Source organism: Otolemur garnettii, unplaced genomic scaffold (assembly GCF_000181295.1).
Source record: "Otolemur garnettii isolate 467f Iridium unplaced genomic scaffold, OtoGar3 scaffold00015, whole genome shotgun sequence".
In the NCBI taxonomy this organism is placed as follows: domain Eukaryota; kingdom Metazoa; phylum Chordata; class Mammalia; order Primates; family Galagidae; genus Otolemur; species Otolemur garnettii.
Genome location: NW_003852410.1, coordinates 9,008,501 through 9,027,615, shown reverse-complemented (window position 1 = coordinate 9,027,615; position 19,115 = coordinate 9,008,501). Strand labels below are relative to the sequence as shown.

General features: G+C 40.1%; 1 protein-coding gene across 1 annotated transcript in view; it reads left to right on the top strand.

Moving 5' to 3' along the window:
• Positions 1 to 19,115, top strand: part of CNTN4 (contactin 4) — a 566,875-nt gene that overhangs the window by 45,683 nt on the left and 502,077 nt on the right. The window contains exon 2 of the mRNA XM_003785487.3: positions 4,338 to 4,479. Coding sequence (XP_003785535.3) covers positions 4,425 to 4,479 — 55 coding nt within the window. The 5' untranslated portion in view covers positions 4,338 to 4,424. The remainder of the gene's footprint in view (positions 1 to 4,337; positions 4,480 to 19,115) is intronic.

Below are 19,115 nucleotides of genomic sequence, written 5' to 3'. Positions count from 1 at the left end.
GCCTTAGCCAGTTGAGCTATAGGCGCCGAGCCGAAGGTAGAGCTTTATGGCATGCTTCCCCCAATCTACAGACGAGCAAATCCATTTATAGAGATTAATTGGCTTTCCCAAAGTCAGATATTTTATGACAAACCAGAAAGAAAGAACTCAGTGTGCTTGATTCCAAATCCAGGGTTTTCCCTCTCTCTCTTGCTGCCAGCAAGCCTTTAAAAATGTGTTATATATTGAAACTATACTTAGTAATTAGACATGTAACTAACTTCTTGACCAGAGGAGAAAAGCAAAGAGGTAAAATGGTTATTCTGTGCTTTAATACAAATCCCCATACAGGAGGATCACATTTATTCTGGCCCTTCCTCTGTTTAAAGTCATTCTTCCCTCCCTTTAACCTTCAGAATCACATCTGAAATCTTTAGTGTACAGTCAAGGTTGATTAGAGACCAGACTCCTGACTTGCTTGTCTTCTAACCTCTTTTCCTCGCAGCCCTTGCAGGCAACATCTGGCTGTACTATGCAGTCTATCCAGGTGATAGGTACAGCGTGTTACCTGTTCTCGGTGCCTTCCCTACAATCTCACTGATATTTACAGTAAGCTTGGCAGACATGCATGATTGCCTTTATTTTGTAGATGAACTACACAGCTAGAGAATGGGAGGTCCAGGATTGGACACAAGTCTGCCTCAACAGAGTGCGCTTTTCATCATTTTGCATTGTTTGAACTTGAACACACTAAGTTCTCACTGCTTCCTGCCTGTTTTCCTTGCATCTTGGCTTAGAACGCCCTTCCTCTGTCTTGTTATCCTTTAAGACTCAGTTCCTTTGGAGAACTATCTTGAAGGCCCCTGCAGACTCCACCTCCTGGCTTAGATGATACTCTTTCTTTCTTAGCACCTTGTACTTAATGGGGCTTAATATCCACATGGTACTGAATTGTGATTCCTGGTTTATTTGCCTCTCACCGAGTAAACTGTGAGGCCCTTGAAGAAAGGTCACACCTCTCTCACCTGTGCACACCAGACACCTAGCACTCTCTCTACCACACAGCAAACACCGTTACTTTTTTGTTGAGCTGAATCAGGTCACTATTTGGGTACTAGCAAAATTAAAATTTGGCATAGGGCCCAGAAAAAAAATATGACTAGGACCTCTGTGTAGATTCTTGAAAACTAGGACTGTTAAAATAAAACCAAATCATGCTTTTTTTATTTTTTATTTTTTTATATTTTTGAGACAGAGTTTTACTCTGTCACCTAGTATAGAGTGCAGTGGCCTCATCATAGCTCACTTCAATCTCAAATTCAAGCAATCCTCCTGCCTTAGCCTCCAGAGTCACTGGGACTACAGTCATGCACCACCATACCTGGCTAATTTTTCTACTTTTTGTACAGATGAGGAGTCTTGCTTTTCCTGAGGTAGGGGTCAAACTCCTGGCCTCCAGAAATCCTCCCACCTCAGCCTTTTATAATGCTAGGATTACAGGTATGAGCTATTACACCAGGCCTGAATCATATTCCGCCTCCCCCCCCCCCCAGGACTTTATACTGAGGTCTTCAGTATGACTATTAGTAGCAGAAATGTTTGAAATGTTGAAGGAAGTTTTACTCTGTGCAGAAATGTGAAAAAAAATATCTTGCACAGTTCTTGATTATTTATTTCCTTTCGGCTCAGTCAGAGAAAGCAACCACGTCCTGCTTCATCGTGTGGCTTCCTTCCCGGGATTTATTTACGAGTCTCATTCTTGGGCAAGATCTCAAAGCTAGTGCTGAGTATACTACCTTTGCTACAGTCACCTTCGGATAAACCAGAGAGAGCTCAATGCTACAGGGGAGATCTATTGCCACCATAACTCCTGGCTCATCCTGCAGCTTTCTTTCTGCCTCTGGCAGAAAAACAGAAATTATGAAACTTTGTACCCTGCACCCCAGCCACATGAGATTCATGAATCTTCAGTCCCTTCAGAAAACATGGTGCTTTGATTACCACTGCCCACTAGACAAATTACTACCAGTGACCCCATTATTTCTGATTAGTGAGGGTGAACCTTACCTACCTGAGTGTAAATAAAATGCCAACAGGGTTCTTGAGTTTCTCCATCCCTGTAAAGCCACAGCTCTCAACAGCACATGCACCGTGAAGAGCATCATATCGTGAATTGAATCTGTATCGTGTAATTGGATACATTTCCTAAGCTAATTTTAATTGCTTCAAGAAACTGCTTAACATTGTAGATCAATCCTCAGGTCCGAGATGACATTTCCCTCGCAAAATTAATTATTAATACCCTGATCATTTGCTTAAGACATTAATAGTTTTCATTGATCAGCACATCCTGTTTATCTAAAATGGCCTAATCACCATGCATGTCAGAAGTGTATCTGAACATATCCAATTAGAGATGCTGCCTGCTTTCAGCCACATCAGCAGATCAGAAGTTAAGAGCCCCTTTTGTCTTCACAACGTATTAAGTCTAGCTTTATCAAAAATCAGGCTATTTAAGGGCACAAAAGAAAGGCGAGTTCTCTAATGATGGTTCTTCACTTTCTTTTAGCTTCCTGGTAAACATCAAGGCTTTACAGTGATCATGTGGTTGAAATTAACGTTAAAAGCCCTTGATTAACCAACCAGCTTATGTTGGTTCCTGTTTTCATGTAAGCCTATGTTTGCTCAGGTGTTTTTTCTTATTAGGGGAAATGACATGAGGTGATCCAGGTTATTACCAGCTTAAAAATCTCAGGGTTCCCACACTGTACACATGTATCTAAGGATTGTGTGCTTATGCCACAATAAATACATACAATTTGCATTTTAAAAATAATATACATTTAAAATATTTTAAATATAGAAACTAAACAGTATATTGAGACTACAATAGTAATTTCTGGCAATATATGGTGCCATGTAGATTTCAGGGAGGTTTCCCTTAAAATAACCTTCAGAGGGGGGCAGACTTCCCAGAAGTACCAACAACTGTTACTGCCAAAGTTGTATAGAGAATGCAAGTCTCCAGGTTCCCTAGATTTCTCACTTAAGTGATGAGCTGTTAAGCAGACAGCATCCTGCTCACCTTTCAAACCCCAGGGTGGGCTTATCTCCTTTAGGAAGACTCCAAGGCAAAATGTTTCCTCCTTTCTTGAACACAGGATTATTATATGGGAGTTGTATGCAAGTGTGGGTGACTGTCTCCACCGCAGTAGGCGATGGGAGAGGACAGAGATGGTATCTTTTTCATTTTGGCAGGTCCAATGCCTCTGGCAAGCAGCAGGTGCTTCACTGATGCATCATGTATGTCTGGCTGTCGGGATGGGTGGGAGAGGGGGCGCACAGTGAGCAAACCTCTGGCACCACGGGCCACTGGGCTTTGTTTAGGTCAGGTGGTAGTACGAAAATGTTTAAAACTTACTTCCGACATTCAAAACTCGTGAGATTTTCAAAATACAATATTTTTAACTTTTCTTGAAAACGTTGTAGCTGCTCTTGCAAACTTGGGCCAGTGTCCACCAGGTGACCCATCTGCTCCAGCTGAAGAGCGCCTGCCCCTGTCATCCAGGACACGGTGCCTCCCTTCTCCAGAGTGCCAGCGTCTGCCCCCTGGTTTCACTCATTTGGTTACTTGTTTTGAAGCTTTTGATACACGGAACAAAAGTCCCCTCTTTATCACAGAATTCTACTCCTTGAAGTTTCCTGACTAACAGAAGTATTGCTGTTTTTAATCATGCTCTGGATTTATCCAAATGAACCTAGTAGGTACCTACTAATAGTTGGCAGGATGTCTCGAAGGAGGCATAGGGGATACATATTTCTATTCCATGTTAGAGTTGAAACGTGGCACGTAGGGGACAAAATGTTTGCATTGATAGAATAGTCACAATTTTCTGGCACATAACTTCTAAAAATTGGGAATTTCTACTTAGGACCCCCAGTCTAACCCTCCCTATCTTGTTTTGTGGCATTTCTTCTGCATTTGCTTTTCTGGGTGTATCACTAATTAGAAAGTAAATAAAAACCAGGGCTGGACACTAAGCGACTAGGAGGAAATTAGCAAAGTGCAATTTATCCCCCTGCCTCCAGGTTGCTTCACGCTGCATCTGAAGTTGCTCTTGTCTTCACTCAGAGGCTACAGCGACACACCGGCTCCAGTCTATCCCCAAGTATTACTCGGACGAAAATAATACGAGGCTTCTTTGCTTCATATCCATTATTTAACGTGCTTCTCTCTCCTCCTCCAAAAATACTTTCTCACAAGTGAATTTTATTTATATTCCAGCCAAGATAAATTTCCAGAGACCACAAGGAGAACTATTCCCAAATCTCATTGTAATGTCTCTTCTTTCCCGCAGATTAAAGGTTGTACAAAGCTTAAAAGAAGCAGCAACCCTATTCACTTGTTATTGGACTTGAAACTCCTTTGACCTCGGAAACTGAAGATGAGGTTGCCATGGGAACTGCTGGTCCTGCAGTCCTTCATGTTGTGCCTTGCAGGTAGAGTGTCATTTTAGAACTTTTTGATTTAAAAATGCCACTGTATTGCACACTAATTCAAAAGTTGGCCTTCATTTTGGAAGGCGGTGATGAAATCGTAAGAGTGCACACCGCTATGCCCACTATTTGTTGACACCGTTGAAGATACCGTCCTGATGGTCTTTTAAGGCGCTTTTCATGGTGTTGTATCCAGAGAGAGACATTGATGTTTTACCTGTCCATCTTGTCCTTTTACAGTCGTTCAAGCCATTATTCAGTTTGAAAGTTGTTATTTTTGCTCATCCCAGTGTTCAATTGCTCCGAGATGTTGAGCACTGATCGGATAATATAGAGTATTGCCTGCCTTGATGTCAGTGAATGGAAGTTTATCTAGGTAACTTTTTCAGTGTCTTTGTTGATACGGCTCCATCTTTTGACACTGACCCTCTTTTTCGTTCCACTGCACCTGTAGTTTAGCAGGAGCTAGGAAGCAAAAGACAGGAAGTTTTTATCATATACTCATGGTCAGCTGCTAGAAAAGGGATTTTACAAGTTCAGACATCCTATTTATTGCTTTCTCAGTTTTCTGGAAGATGTGAGCCTAGCAGTTGACATACATAATTCAAGTATTGACGTGCAGTAAGTCCGGCGTCCACTGAGAACTGGTTTCAAGGTTGGGATGGTGTGCATCTTTCTAGATCTTTTTTTAAATGAGTCTAGTTGACCTATTTTGTTATTCAGAGTGTCAAGTCCAAGTGGGGCACCTGAATCTATTTGCATTTTTACAACATGAAACAAAAATGACTTTTGCATCACCATTACTTTGATTTATGCATTCACTTAAATAATCTCACTGAGTACCTTGTAATGAGCCAGCCCTGTGCTGGGATCTGGGAGTGTATTTCTGAGCAAGACAGACGTGCCACTGCTCTCCTAGAGCTTTATTAGCTGAGTTCTATAGCTACCAAAAAACGTGCCATAGCAGATTGCTAGCAATTGTTATCAAGTCACAGGGAGTGATGGTAATATTAACAGAGGGATCACTTACTCCGTGTCAGGCTCTGTGCTAAGCCCTTGGTGTTCTCTACCTCATTTCATTTCCCCATGACCCCTGGAACCTATTTATTGTTTATTTTCACTCTAGTCTTATATTAGTGACGTATTAAAGAAGTTAAGGAAGTCACCCACTTCACAAAGCTAATAAATGGTAAAGCTGAGATTCAAACTGGGGCATCCTATTGTCTGGACCATCATACCATTCACACTCCGCAGCCTTGTTCATTTGGCCAGTGGACATTTGGGTTTTGAAATTTTGCCTTTCATGCTTCCTATATTTCTCTAAAGGTAAATTATTTATTTATTTATTTATTTATTTATTTATTTTTGAAATAGAGTCTCACTACGTCATCTTCGGTAGACTGTGGCATCACAGCTCACTGCAACCTCAAATTCATGGGCTTAAGAGATTCTCTTGCCTCAGCCTCACAAGTTGCTGGGACTACAGGTGCCCCCCCCAATGCCTGGCTATTTTTTGGTTGTAGTTGTCATTGTTGTTTGGCAGGCCTGGGCGGGGTTCAGACCTACCAGCTTTGGTGTATGTGGCTGGCACCCTAGCCGCTGAGCTACAGGTACCGAGCCATAAACTCTCATTTATTTATTAATCTTTTAAGACTACCCATATATTCCAAACTTCTTGCATTGGTTCAGTTCACAACCTCCTCACTATATCAGAGTTGTGAACATTTTGGCATCTCTTTTAGAGACCTTATTTATTTCCTTCATCTGGTCAGAACCTAAATCTTCCTTCCAGCAATATGCCCCTGGCTCTAATGCCCCAATTGTTTTTTCTATGGCATCTTGAGCCTCCTAAAGAATTCATCTGAGCCACTCTAGCTTTAACTCCTTGTAAGAACTCTGGTATAAACATATTCTTTATACCACAATGCAGAGAATTGATTTCTTATGTTTGGCTATGCAATGTGCTTACGTAACCCAATGTGCTAAGTAGATATCAAGAAATTAAAGGGTTGAAAATCAAGGAAGCCATTAATCTTTTCAACTGTATTTTTAAAAAGTTGGAACTCTCACCTACGATGTGTACCTGTGTCTTTTTTTATCGGCTTAGCTTTTTGTAGGGAATCAGTATATTGATTGCTTTGTGAGAATTTTTTTTGTAAACTGTTCTACATGGCATTAATATTCCCTTACCATATGCCTCCTTCAGTGTAGGTAAAGTCAAGCTTTAATGAATGTTTTTGTTTTCCTGCTATTTGTCTTGATTTCATTAATTTACATAGCACTCAACACTCTGAATTTTGATTTTTTAACTGCTCATTTTTCTCCCTTTTGTGTATCATCCATAACTTTACCTCCTTATAGTCTTAGATTTCTCAGTGAGTTTTTGGCGAGGAAAGTATTTGTGATTACCGTGTTTACCATAGTCTGTGACTCTCAAAGATGTCTTATCCTGATTTTTTTCCAAATACAACAGAGGATGCAAATATATAAGCAGGTTAAGCCTGCAAGGGATGCATCTTAGTCTGATAATTATTTTAGGGCATCAATGAGTACTTTATGGTATGCCGGGGATCTCCTCCCTTTGTGCTAAATGCTAGACTCAGTCTCTGGCAATAATTAAAAAAAAAAAACCACAACAAAACCCAAAAAACAACTACTGATGCTAGTAGTCTAGAAATTCCGTCACTATAAAGATCAGTTTTTGTATTCTCTTTCTTAACCAATTTAAACCCAGAATCACCAAACCATACTACTTAAAAGAACAAAGAAGCTAGAAGATGAGTGAAACATTTTTTAAAGAAGTAAACGGGTACAATATAGTGGGGAGGCTGTCTGTTAGGTGTTTTGTTAAATTTCAGATTGAAGGGGGGGACATCTGATTAAGTTTACATTGCTTGCGTTTGTAAAGTAGAAGTCTGAGATGTAGCTGTGTCCTTCACCCAGGAAATGTGCCACTTGTCTGCACATTGTACCAGCTAGGTGGGACCTCGTGTGAGCCTGTGGTTGTTAATCTACTTGTTTCAGCTTAGTATTGAGTACATGTGATGCTCGTTTTTCTATTCTTGTGATACTTTATACGTCCCTCCAGGTGTTTACAAAAGATACAAAATCTCCATCTTTTATGGGTGCATAATATTCCACGGTGTACACATACCAATCTAGTTCATTCATAGATTGATGGGCACTTGGGTTGTTTCCACATTTGTGTGATGATGAAAGGAGCTGCAATAAATTTAGTTGTGAATGTCCTTATGGTAAAATGACTTTTTTTCTTTTAGATAAATGCCTAGTAATGGGATTGCCAGCTCAAATGGAAGGTCTATTTTTAGATCTTTGCGTTATCTTCATACTTTTTCCCATAAAGGCTGTACTAGTTTGCAGTCCTATCAGCAGTGTGTGAGTATTCCCTTCTCTCTGCACCCAGGCTTCGGCTGCTTTGGGACCTTGTGGTGTGGGCCCTTCTCACTGGGGTTAGGTGATTTCTCAAAATGGGTTTGCTTTGCATTTCTCTGATAATTAAGTATAACGAGCAATTTTTCATGTGTTTGTTGGCCATTTATCTGTCCTCATGAGGAAAGTTTTTGTTCATGTTTCTTGCCCAGTTTTTATAGGGCTGTTTGTCTTTCTTCATTGAGTTGAGTTCATTATAGGTTCTGGTTGTTAGCCCTTTGTCAGATTCATAGCATGTGAATATCTTCTCCCACTCTGAAGGTTGCCTCTCTGCTTTGTTGATTGTGTGCTTCTCTCTGCAGGCTAGTGACTGCTAAACTGGGGAAAATAAGTCCCACCACAGTGTCCTGTCCTGATTCTGTGTTTCAGGTCTCCCAGTTTTCTAAGATTCTTATGCAAAATCTCTTAATTCTTTCACATTGCCATAATGATAATGAATAACATTCAAATTATTTTTTTAAAAAATGGTCTGCAGGCTAGATACAGTTCCTAGTCTACCACTTTGCAAAGTTTATTTCAAATATTTCATTTATTTTATAATAGCTAGAAGAGAAAAATTCAAATATTTCTAGTGTAAAGAAAAGACAAAACCTTAAAGTGATGGCTATCACAATTATACTGATTTGATCTTTACAAATTATCTGAATATATTAAGTTATCACATATAACCTGAAGATGTGTATATTTGTTATACATCAATAAAAAATAAAAATAAGCCATAAATGATGTCAAGTACATTTAAACTTAGTGCCTCTATAGAAACTCTGCCTTTTGTCATGAACCCACTTGCCTCAAATGTCCCAATGACTCACCCTGTAACTTTCTATAGATCTGTGCTCAAATGTCATACAGTTGGCCAGGCTTTTTTTGACCTCAGTAAATAAATTAAAATAGCAATATTCCTTTTCAACAACATCTTACATGTTTCTTACTACTCAATTTTTCTCCAGAGCTCTTTTCAATATCTGGATAATGACACATATTCCTTGCTTGTTATTATACAAAGTATCTTTGCCCATGAGACTGTTAGCTCTGTGAAGGCAGATCTTTTTGTTTTGTTTTGGTTTTAGGTCAGTGCTATATCCCCAGCTTCTGGAAAATGCCAGGTACATAGTACCATTTAGTAAATAGATGTTGAATAAATGAATGAATGAATGCTGCTTCCTGCTCAGTCATTAGTGAAAGAGAACAGATCTTCAAGCTGTACAGTGGACCCGGAACATTCTATAGTCACCTTTATGCTAACTCGGTGAAGTAGCCATCTATGAGGCTAATCCATATAGGTGTTTTTAAATTAGATGTAAATATCTAAAGTTTTAGAATTTGTTTTGTGCCTTGAGCGCTATATCAGATGCTCTGGGTGCAAAACCTCTATGTCCATTTCTGACTTTTAAGTGCAGCTGGGGTAGACCGCTCCCTTCTGTATTTTTCTGCTACAGGGATTTCTTATGAGTCCACCAGCAAGGGGATCTATGAGAAGTAAACCCCATCCTTGGGGATAGTCCCCACCCGCTGGGTTATGAGAATCAGTAAAGAAATGCCTTGTCCTAAAGCAAGACCATTCTTAAGCACATTGGACATAGTTTCTTAGGCGTCCTTAGTAGGATGAGTCCCAGTTGCTCTCTGTAGCTCTTTCTCTATTTTAGTTCTTTACTTCTGCTTCTTAGGATCAAATAAACTTAACTGCTCAGAACTCCTTCTCTCAGCTTCTGATTGTGGGAGAGTCCACACCAACAACATGCACGCATGAATTAATAGCAGAGAGGCAGCGCCTAGTGTAGTCGGGAAGAAACCCCACAGGAAACACAGCTTTCACATTGACATCCATGTATGTTGCGCGAGCTCGCATAGATACGTGTACACAAACTGCTATGTGATTATGTCCCTAAACATTATCTGGGTGCTGCAACTGGATAGTTTTACTCTTTTTACTATTTTTCAGTTTTATGATTAGCTAGATATTGAACGAGTAGGTTTTGCCTCTCTGAAATGGAGTTTACACCTCTGTAAAAAGAGGGGGTTTAACAGATGGTTTCTAAAGTCCTTTCAAGTATAAAAAATTATCATTGTAGCTGTACACATGGTTTGAAAGGCAGACATATATGCTGATAGGGTTCGAGCTGAGCCTGGAATTTTATTCAACTAATACGAAATTTCACATAGGTCTTATGCCTTACCATGTGTCACTGATTCTGTTCACATTGGCAGCGTTTGAAAGAAAGAATAAAATGGCTGGTCCATATGTTCATGTGCGGCAAAAGGCGTGAAGACATTTAAAGACTCCCTGTGAATGAGTGCAAAAACGTACGCCTGACGCGTTCTCGACGGATCTTGGTTTCATGGAGGCTAAATTTATTCCCATGTCTGTGGTGCAGTTTACCAACTTCAGCAATTATCTCTTTTTGAGAACGTGCATCCTCTCCAAATACATGGTGTTGATTTCACACTGTCTATGCCCTTGGTGCAGCTGCATCTGGAGGGTGAACAGTGGAGAAAAGGTCCTTTATAATTCCTGGGAGGCATTCTGAGATTAGTGAGTGTTCACAAAAAGTGGAACAAGAAGAAGCCCTGGGTGGAATGGTCAATCACAGGATGAATCTACAAAAGAAAAAAAAATTCAAACTAGAGACTAGTACCTGCAATCAGAACACTCAGTGCTCGTTGGTCTTCAGAAGATGTATTGGGCTCAGGAAGTCTCTTATCACTAAGTCTGAAGTCAGTTATCTGCTTTGGGCTTATTCTAAGGTTTTGAAAGCACAAATACACACTATAAGCTCCCAGTATTTGTTGTTGATGATGATAGAACCAAATGCACACGATTTTCCCACTGAATCAAAATATTTCAGCAAAGCTCAGGAGCAGCCCTCAAACGTCTTCCCTTTGGGTAATTCCCATATATGTATCTCCACCAGGATGGGGAGGGCACACGGAGGTTAGTTTCAGGGCCTGACCTCACTGTACACTCAGGAATATTTCACTTCTTAAGACTCCTGTATTTTTTCCCCAGAATAAACAGAAAAACAGGCAACATTCAAATACTCCAGAGTTCTAGGCAGATAACAAGCCTAGTTCTGCCTCTGTTCTTGCGAAAGTAGCAAATATTCAATTAAGACCAAAAGGGAGTTGAGTAAATGCCGATTTTCATTTATTTACTGCAAAAAACAGTCCTATAGTGACCTCTGCTTTTATTGTTTCTCTTTCTAAGAAACTGGATTGCCAATGCTTTTGCAATCACACTGACTGAAGCCAAAGCATGGATTTCGCCTTTCCTTTGGGTTCTCTCATAACCGTGGCTGTGAAATGAAGCCCAAGTGGTAGATTTAGCCAAGAAGAGGGCTAATAACTAGATTAAAATACCCTGACTTCATTGATGAAAATGAAGGAAAAGAATGGATGATGTATGCCTCGAAAATAATAGATAGCAAATGGAAAACTTCTTTTCAACATCAATTTAGTATTTAAATCCATTTCCCGGGGAAAATATTAATCAGTAGTGAGGATGTTGTGGTAAATAGAGAAACTGGTAGTGATCTTATATCCCTATAGACAGGCCGATATATATATATATATTTTTTAGATGGAGCCTCAAGCTATCCCCCTGGGTAGAGTGCCATGGCATCACGCTCACAGCAACCTCCAACTCCTGGGCTCAAGCGAGTCTCCTGCCTCAGCCTCCCAAGTAGCTGGGACTATAGGCGCCCGCCACAACGCCTGGCCATTTTTTGGTTGCAGCCATCATAGTTGTTTGGCGGGCCCGGGCTGGGGATTCGAACCCGCCACCTTAGGTGTATGTGGCTGGTGCCTTAGCCGCTTGAGCTACAGGCGCCGAGCCAGGCAGGCCGATATTAACAGGCATACAAACCAAAGTTATTAGAGATGCTCAATTTAAGACGTCTCCTGAAGCAAAATCGTTAATGGCTCCTTAGATTTGCTCAGCCACACTGGATGTCCTAACCTCAAATAAGACTTCCTTACTGATAGAGTCTAGAACATACTGTATCCAAGAAAAAAAAATGATAGAGGGAAGACAAACAGCCAGGTGAAAATCTAAGCATTGTACATACCTTTGAAAGATTACTATGAGAGTACAGACTATTAGGTGGCATTGTTTGTGTTTGTTAGGTAGAGTCCAAGTTGTAGTTCCGCCCTTCACCCAGGAGCTGTGGCACACCCTTACCTTGGGCCTATTAGGTAAGAGCACACCATTCTCGTCCCTCTTCCCCTGTTCCCTCTCCCACCTTCCCTTCCCCCGACTTTGGTTTAGTTGTGTTTTTCTCGTGTGTGTGGGTGTGTATTTGTTCCTCTGCTTGTTTCGTATTATTACGGAGTTCTTTGGATACTTGCTTTTCCATTCTTGTGATACTTTACTAAGTAGAATGTTCTCCCACTCTGCCCATGTAAAGTCTTCATCTTTTTATGGCTGAGTAGTATTGCACAGTGTACATAGACCACTGTTTATTAATCCATTCATAAAAATTATAGGTACTTAATATCAAGGTGTGATAATTCTCTGTTGCAATGTGGGATCAGTGATGCTGCTCCAAAGCTCAAGGATGGCAGGTGCACAAATAGGCTGTGGCAGACGGTATTCCATGCCAGAAATCCCAGCTGGGGACGCAGCAGGGCTGGGGGTGGAGAACGTGGACTCTGACGTTACGCAGAAAGGTCTGCCACTTATGAGATGTGTGATCGAGGCCTGTCCACCCCTAGCCATGGGTTGCTTCTTTAGAGTCTGTATGAGGATCGAGATCATGTACATATTCTTTGCCCTTGGATGAAATGTTGCAAACACTGATTAATCTTGGCTATTATTCACTGAGTCTTTTAATGCAGGATTGCGGACCTGCCAGTGTGGGTCCTTAAGACTCTAGTTCTATGTTAACATAGTTACTGTTACGGCATTGATGAGGATGGTGATGCTGATATCAGTTTCGTAGGACATTAGTTTTGGGCCTTTCTTCAGTGGCTGAAGATTGTATAGCAGAGTGTGTAGTACATCTTTTTCCCTTTCCCTGCCTTTTTGAAATGTCACCGCATCTATAAAATGGGGATATAATAAAAAATACCTATAAATATTAAATACCTAAATTGGTTGAGCTTTGTGCATGTGTGTAGAGCACGTAGGAAGCTGTCTTATTAGTATGCAGACTAAGTATCAATTGCTGTTAATAGTATTAGCAGCAGCGGCAAACCAGTGAACATCATTTATTTCCATGTTGGTGACAGCCAGAACATTTATGGTCTGCTTAGGACAGGTGTCACTTGGTGACATCCACCTCCGGTCTTAGAACTGAGGAAGTTTCTGTGAGGGGGTTCCCAGAAATTCATCAAGATAAAAAAGGGTCAGGACTTCCAAACAGAGAAGGATCTAGTAGTTCAAAATGAGGAAAGATTTTTTAAAGGCATTTTACAACCACAGTGACTAATATAAAGAAAAGGACACGTAGAAGCCTCTAATGTCCTCGGGATGAACAATGCGGGGCGTATTGGTAAAGTCTGCTGCATTGTTCCCTGCTCCTAACCCCTCTTTGCTGAGTTTAACCAGACATTTCACCTGTGTGGAGAACTTCGCTGAATGATGACGCGGCTCCACCCTACCTTAATGATGCTCTTGATTTGTTTAGCTTTTGTCAGACTATAAAGTATTTGCTGAGCATTCTCTTTAAGAAGCCAGTTAGGGCTTCTGTTAGGGACAACTTCAATAATAATAGTAAGAGGGCTCAGCGCCTGTGGCACAGTGGTTACCACGCCGGCCACATGCAGCGAGGCTGGTGGATTTGAACCCAGCCCAGATCAGCTAAACAACAATGACAACTGCAACAAAAAATAGCCGGGTGTTGTGGCAGGTGCCTGTACTCCCAGCCACTTAGGAGGCTGAGGCAAGAGAATTGCTTAAGCCCAAGAGTTGGAGGTTGCTGTGAGCTGTGATACCACAGCATTCTACCAATGGTGACATAGTGAAACTCTGTCTCAAAAAAAAAGACAGAGTAAGAATCCATCGGGCATATATATGCCAGAGATAGCACCACATTCACATGTGCACTGTGCTATTTAACCTTTCAACAACGCTCTGAGAGATGCATTGTCCTCATTTCATAGATGAGGGGTTACACGAGCTGCCTAAGAAACCAGAGCTTGTATAAGTCCTAAGTGACACATTTGAACTGGGTCTGCCCACCTCTAAAGCGTGGGCTTTTTACTGTTAGGCTATATCCTATTGAAATAGAGTCCCTGTCTTCTTAAAGGTAACCATTTTATAAAGTACTATGACCCAATGGTTGTATCACCTGGTGATTTATTAGAAATGAAAACTCTTGGGTCCAAGCCCTGATCTTATAGAATTAGAATCTCTGTAGGTGGGCTTGTCTGTGTTTTAATAACCCTCCAGGAGATTCTGATGCTCAGGAAAGGTTAGGAAGTACACTAAACACTCTTAAAAGACAAGTCAGGCAAAAATTGTCATTATCCCAATTTTACATCTGAGAATCGGAGCGCTAAGTAACATGCTCAGGTTGTATAGCTGACACTAATGGCAAAGCTAGATCCGAGGCTTCCTATTCATAATCCAAGAGGTTGTTTTTCTCCTGGTGTACTTGCTACCATTTTACCCTAGTCAGCCTGGCTTTCAGAGCACCGCGTGAATACCCAGTGATATGAAAGGAAGCATTTTTATATTGAAGAGGTGTCCTGGGTATTGAAATAATTTAATTTTTCTGAGAAGCCTTCTTTCATTGCCTGTGAACCACCAACGAGTGTGATATTGGCCTGTGCCCTATTTCTATTTTCCAATGTAATGAATGCAGAAAAGATGATACTTCTTTTATTTTGAAGAGAAATAGAAGTATGTTATAGAATCTTTGGATAGATGAAAAGAAAAGCATCCCTTGAGCCTACAAATAGAGCTCAATTACTCATCATTTTGGTAAACAGTAATATACATGTTATTATGTGCAAGTTCTGCGCTTCGAGAGAATAAAGAAAAACGTTTTCATATTTTGCAGAACCCCTAGTGGATTGCCGGGTTGCTTTGTGTCTTTATAAAGTAATCAAGAATACTTTACCTTAAGGAAGGTAACATTATTTTGTTTGGGAAACAATTGATTCCAAGGGAAAGAGCTCATCTCTTCAGATCTGAATTAAGAAATATTTTCAAGGTTTCCATTTCTCGAGCAAGGTTGGGAAAATGGCCACAAAAGAAGGCCCCTGTGAAGGTTTTTAAACTGTGCAGAAAGTAGCCACAGGTAGCTACTGAGCACTTGATAAGTGGTTAGTACCCACTGAATTGGCAACATCTGAATTGTAATGCTTTCCTAGGGCTGTGGTAACAAATTACCATGAACCTGGTGGCTTAGAACAACAGAAATTCATTGCCTTACAGCTCTTGAGGCTAAAAGTCTGAAATCAAGTTGTCAGCAGGGCTGTGCTCCCTCCAGATGGAGTGATGCCAGCTCCTTCTTGGCTTTCTGGTGGTGGCAGCAATCTTCGCTGGTGTTTGGCTGGTCGATGCCACACTTCTCTCCCTCCATCTTCTCTTCCCCTTCCTTTCTGGGTCCATATCTCGGCCCTAGGGTATTGAATGCAAAATGCCTCATGAGTAATTTTTGTATTGTTTATATGTTGATGTGGAACTTTTGGGTTGCATAAAACATAACACATTAGTTTTGTCTGTTTATTTTTAGTTTAAAATTTTTCTTTTTTTTATTTCAGACTAGTACAGGGGTACACACATTGTGGTTCCATACTTTGCTTTTGTACATTTTAATTCAAAGTTATAAGTGTGACCTTTACCCACAGTATATGGATTGCACCAGTTAGGTGAGAATTTACCCTGCTGCTCGTCCCCCACTGATGTACTTCATTTCCTTTGAGTTTCACTTCCTTATATGTACTTAAATATTGATTTACTAGTTCTAATTCAGTATTAAGTACTTGTGGTGTTTGTTTTTCCATTCTTGAACTATTTCACCGAGGAGAATGGTCTCCAATTCCATGAAGGTCATTACAAAAAATACTAGATTGCCATCTTTTTATGGCCAAATAGTATTCCATGGTATACCTATACCACAATCTATTAATCCACTCCTGTATTGATAGGTACTTGGGTTGTTTCCACATGTTTTCAATTGTGAAATGGGCTGCCATAAACATTAGCATGCAAGTGTCTTTTTTTTTTTTATTAAATGTCTCTTTTTCCTTTGGGTAAATACCTAGAAGTGAGATTGCTGGGTCAAAAAGCGGGTTTAGGCAGGGCCTGTTGGCTCACACCTGTAATCCTAGCGTTCTGGGAGGCTGAGGCGGGTGGATTGGGAAGTGGCATATAGGACAGGTTTAGAGGTGAGCAATATATAGGTAAATTTGCTAAGGTGTTGACTCCATAATGCGTTAAATATTTTCTCTATCACAGCTCTCTGAGTGTCCTTCATGGAGAAAAGGATGCCAAAGTTTTATATCCAGCAAAAACAGTGAAAGAGTGAAGATGGAAGATTTAGTTCTTGCAAAGCTTTTACCAAACAACTTGCAAATTGCATTGACCAAAATAGCAGTAATTTGTACACATATGTTCATACCAGTATTATTTATAATAGCCAGAGTGTGTGAATGATCCAAACACTCATCATTGAGCTATGAATGAACAGAATGTGGTAGACCCATACCATGGAGTATTATTCAGTCACAAAAGGAAATGAAGTATTGACACTACAGCAGGGATTAACTTTAATATACTGTGTTAAGTGAACAGAGCCAGACGCAGAGGCCACATATTGTATTATTCCATGTATGTGGACTGTCCAGAAGAGACAAATCCCTAGAGACAAAACTTAGATCAGTGTTTGTACAGAGCAGGGGTTGGGAGAGTGTAAGGAAGGAGGGACTCTTAGCAGGTATGTGGTTTCTTTTTGGGTTGATGAAAATATGCTGGAGTTAGATAGTGGTGAGGGTTTCTCAACGTTGTGAATATACGAAAGACAATGTAACTGTACATTTTTCAAAAGTTGAATTGTATGATGTGTACGAGGGCTGTCCGGAAAGTATCCAGCCAGGCAACATGAAAAATAAAGGCACGCATGGGCTGGATGCTTTCCGGACAACCCTCACAAATTGTATCTTCTTAAAGAAAAAAAAATAATAATCAAATCTTCTCAGATTAAAACAAAAAGAAGTCTTACTATCTCCTGAAATATCATCTTCTGTCCGGAAGCCAGTTATTCAGAGCCAACTTTCCTCATACATGATAAACAGTATTAGAATTATAGACCTAGCCCAGCCATCTCATTTTTATATACAAGTTCTTTGATTTTTCCCAAAGTCACACAGATAATTGGTGGGTACAATCAGATTTCAAGTTTCTCAAACTCTATTCCCGGTCTCTCTTGCCGTGCTCTGTTATAGAGCCTCCCAATTGTGTGTTCTATAGTCATGGTTGGGGGGGAGATGGATTCCTTACCCCACATTCCCTTGAAGTTCATCTTCTTTAATATGAGAAGAGGAATAAAGCAGAAACTTTGCTCAAAGAGCGAACTCTCTGAAGTTAATTTACCTGAGGTGTGACATTGGATTCCACCCTAGGGCAGAAGATGGGAGACTTCCGGCGGGGGAGGAGGGGGAAAGGAGGGCACCTGTGTTGTGAGAGTCATCTTGAAGAGGCAGGCCAAAGACTGACCTCACCTATGTTCAATTTTGTTCCAGATTGGCATCCCTGGGAAGCAGAATATCTATTCATTTCCCTCCTGTCTGTACCTAGAGGCCAAAATTAAAAATCCATAATGAGGTAGTGATTAAACTTTGCCCTACCTGAGGGTTCTGTCCAAGACCAATGCTTTAAAAATAGTTCTGATGCAGAAAAGGAAGGAGGCTTCATGGAGGAGGAGTATCTGAAGAAAGAATATTGGTAATAGATTTAAAAAGATGTGAACGCAGCAAAGTGTATGTGGTTTGACCTACTTAAGTAAAAAGAAACTAAGATCAATGTAAACTCCCTGGTTTCAACTGTATTGCTTACCCATATGTGACATCTATACTGGAAAAATATTAACCTATCTAGAAATACATTCCTCTTGTTGTAGTGAAACTACTGTCAAAACAAACAACTCAAGATAAACTTGAGCTACAGTACAAAGATGTGCTTTATTCTTTTCTAAGGAGTTTTGAAGATCTGGCCAATGGTTAACATAGCAGGCCATTGCAGCAAATGTTTCTCCAATTGTGAGAGATTCACAGATTGTCAAAGTTGTGATCTCATCCAGTCCACCCTGTCTTTGGGAGGATGAGAACACTGAAGATTAATTCAGTAAGAGATTAATTTATTTGCCCACGTTCACATAGCTAGCTGCTTTCAGAGCAAGAATCGGATATTGAGAACATTTGATTTACTTTTATCAACAGACTAATAATTTTTCCTGATTTAGGCTTGATAATTGTTTCCTTATTACATCATGACATCTCTAAAGTCTACGCATATAAATGGCCACAAACTTTATTTTTAAAAGTATTTTAGTCAAATGCTTTTGATTGGTTTCATCAATAGTTTTCAGATGGTAGCTTTAGGGAACTTTGCTAATAATGCCTTCTCGTCTTGGTATAGTGGCATATAATATTTTGTAGAAGAGATTACTTAACTTTAGAATTTTTGATTCCTTGGAAAATATTGACATACTCTTCATTTATTACTTTATTCGTTCATTTGATAACAATTTATTAAGCATTTACTATATTCTTATATGTAGTGATAGATATTGGGCATATCAAGATATTTATGATTTAGTCTATGGATTTAAGGAGTTCATAATCTTGTGGGCCAAAATAATTTGTTTAAAACTCAATGTGTATTGAGTTTTTCAATACATTGGCAGTACTTCTGTCAATGAACCATAGTGTTACAATATCAGGAGCCACTGCCTTAGTATAGCCTATTGTGAATAAGATCATAGCTGATGAGAAAAATATGGCTTCAAGAACCTCAAAACCTACCTCTTAGAGAGTAGAAAGACTGATAACTAGAGGCAGAGAAGGGTGTGTAAGTAGAGATGAAGGGAGTTTGGACAGTGAGTATGAACAAACAATTAGAGAGAATGTATAAGCTTTAATGTTCCATAGCAACAATAATATATATTTCAAATTATCTACTTGGGTGTGGTAGCTCATGCGTGTAATCCCAGAACATTTAGAAGGCAGAGGCAGGAGAATTACTT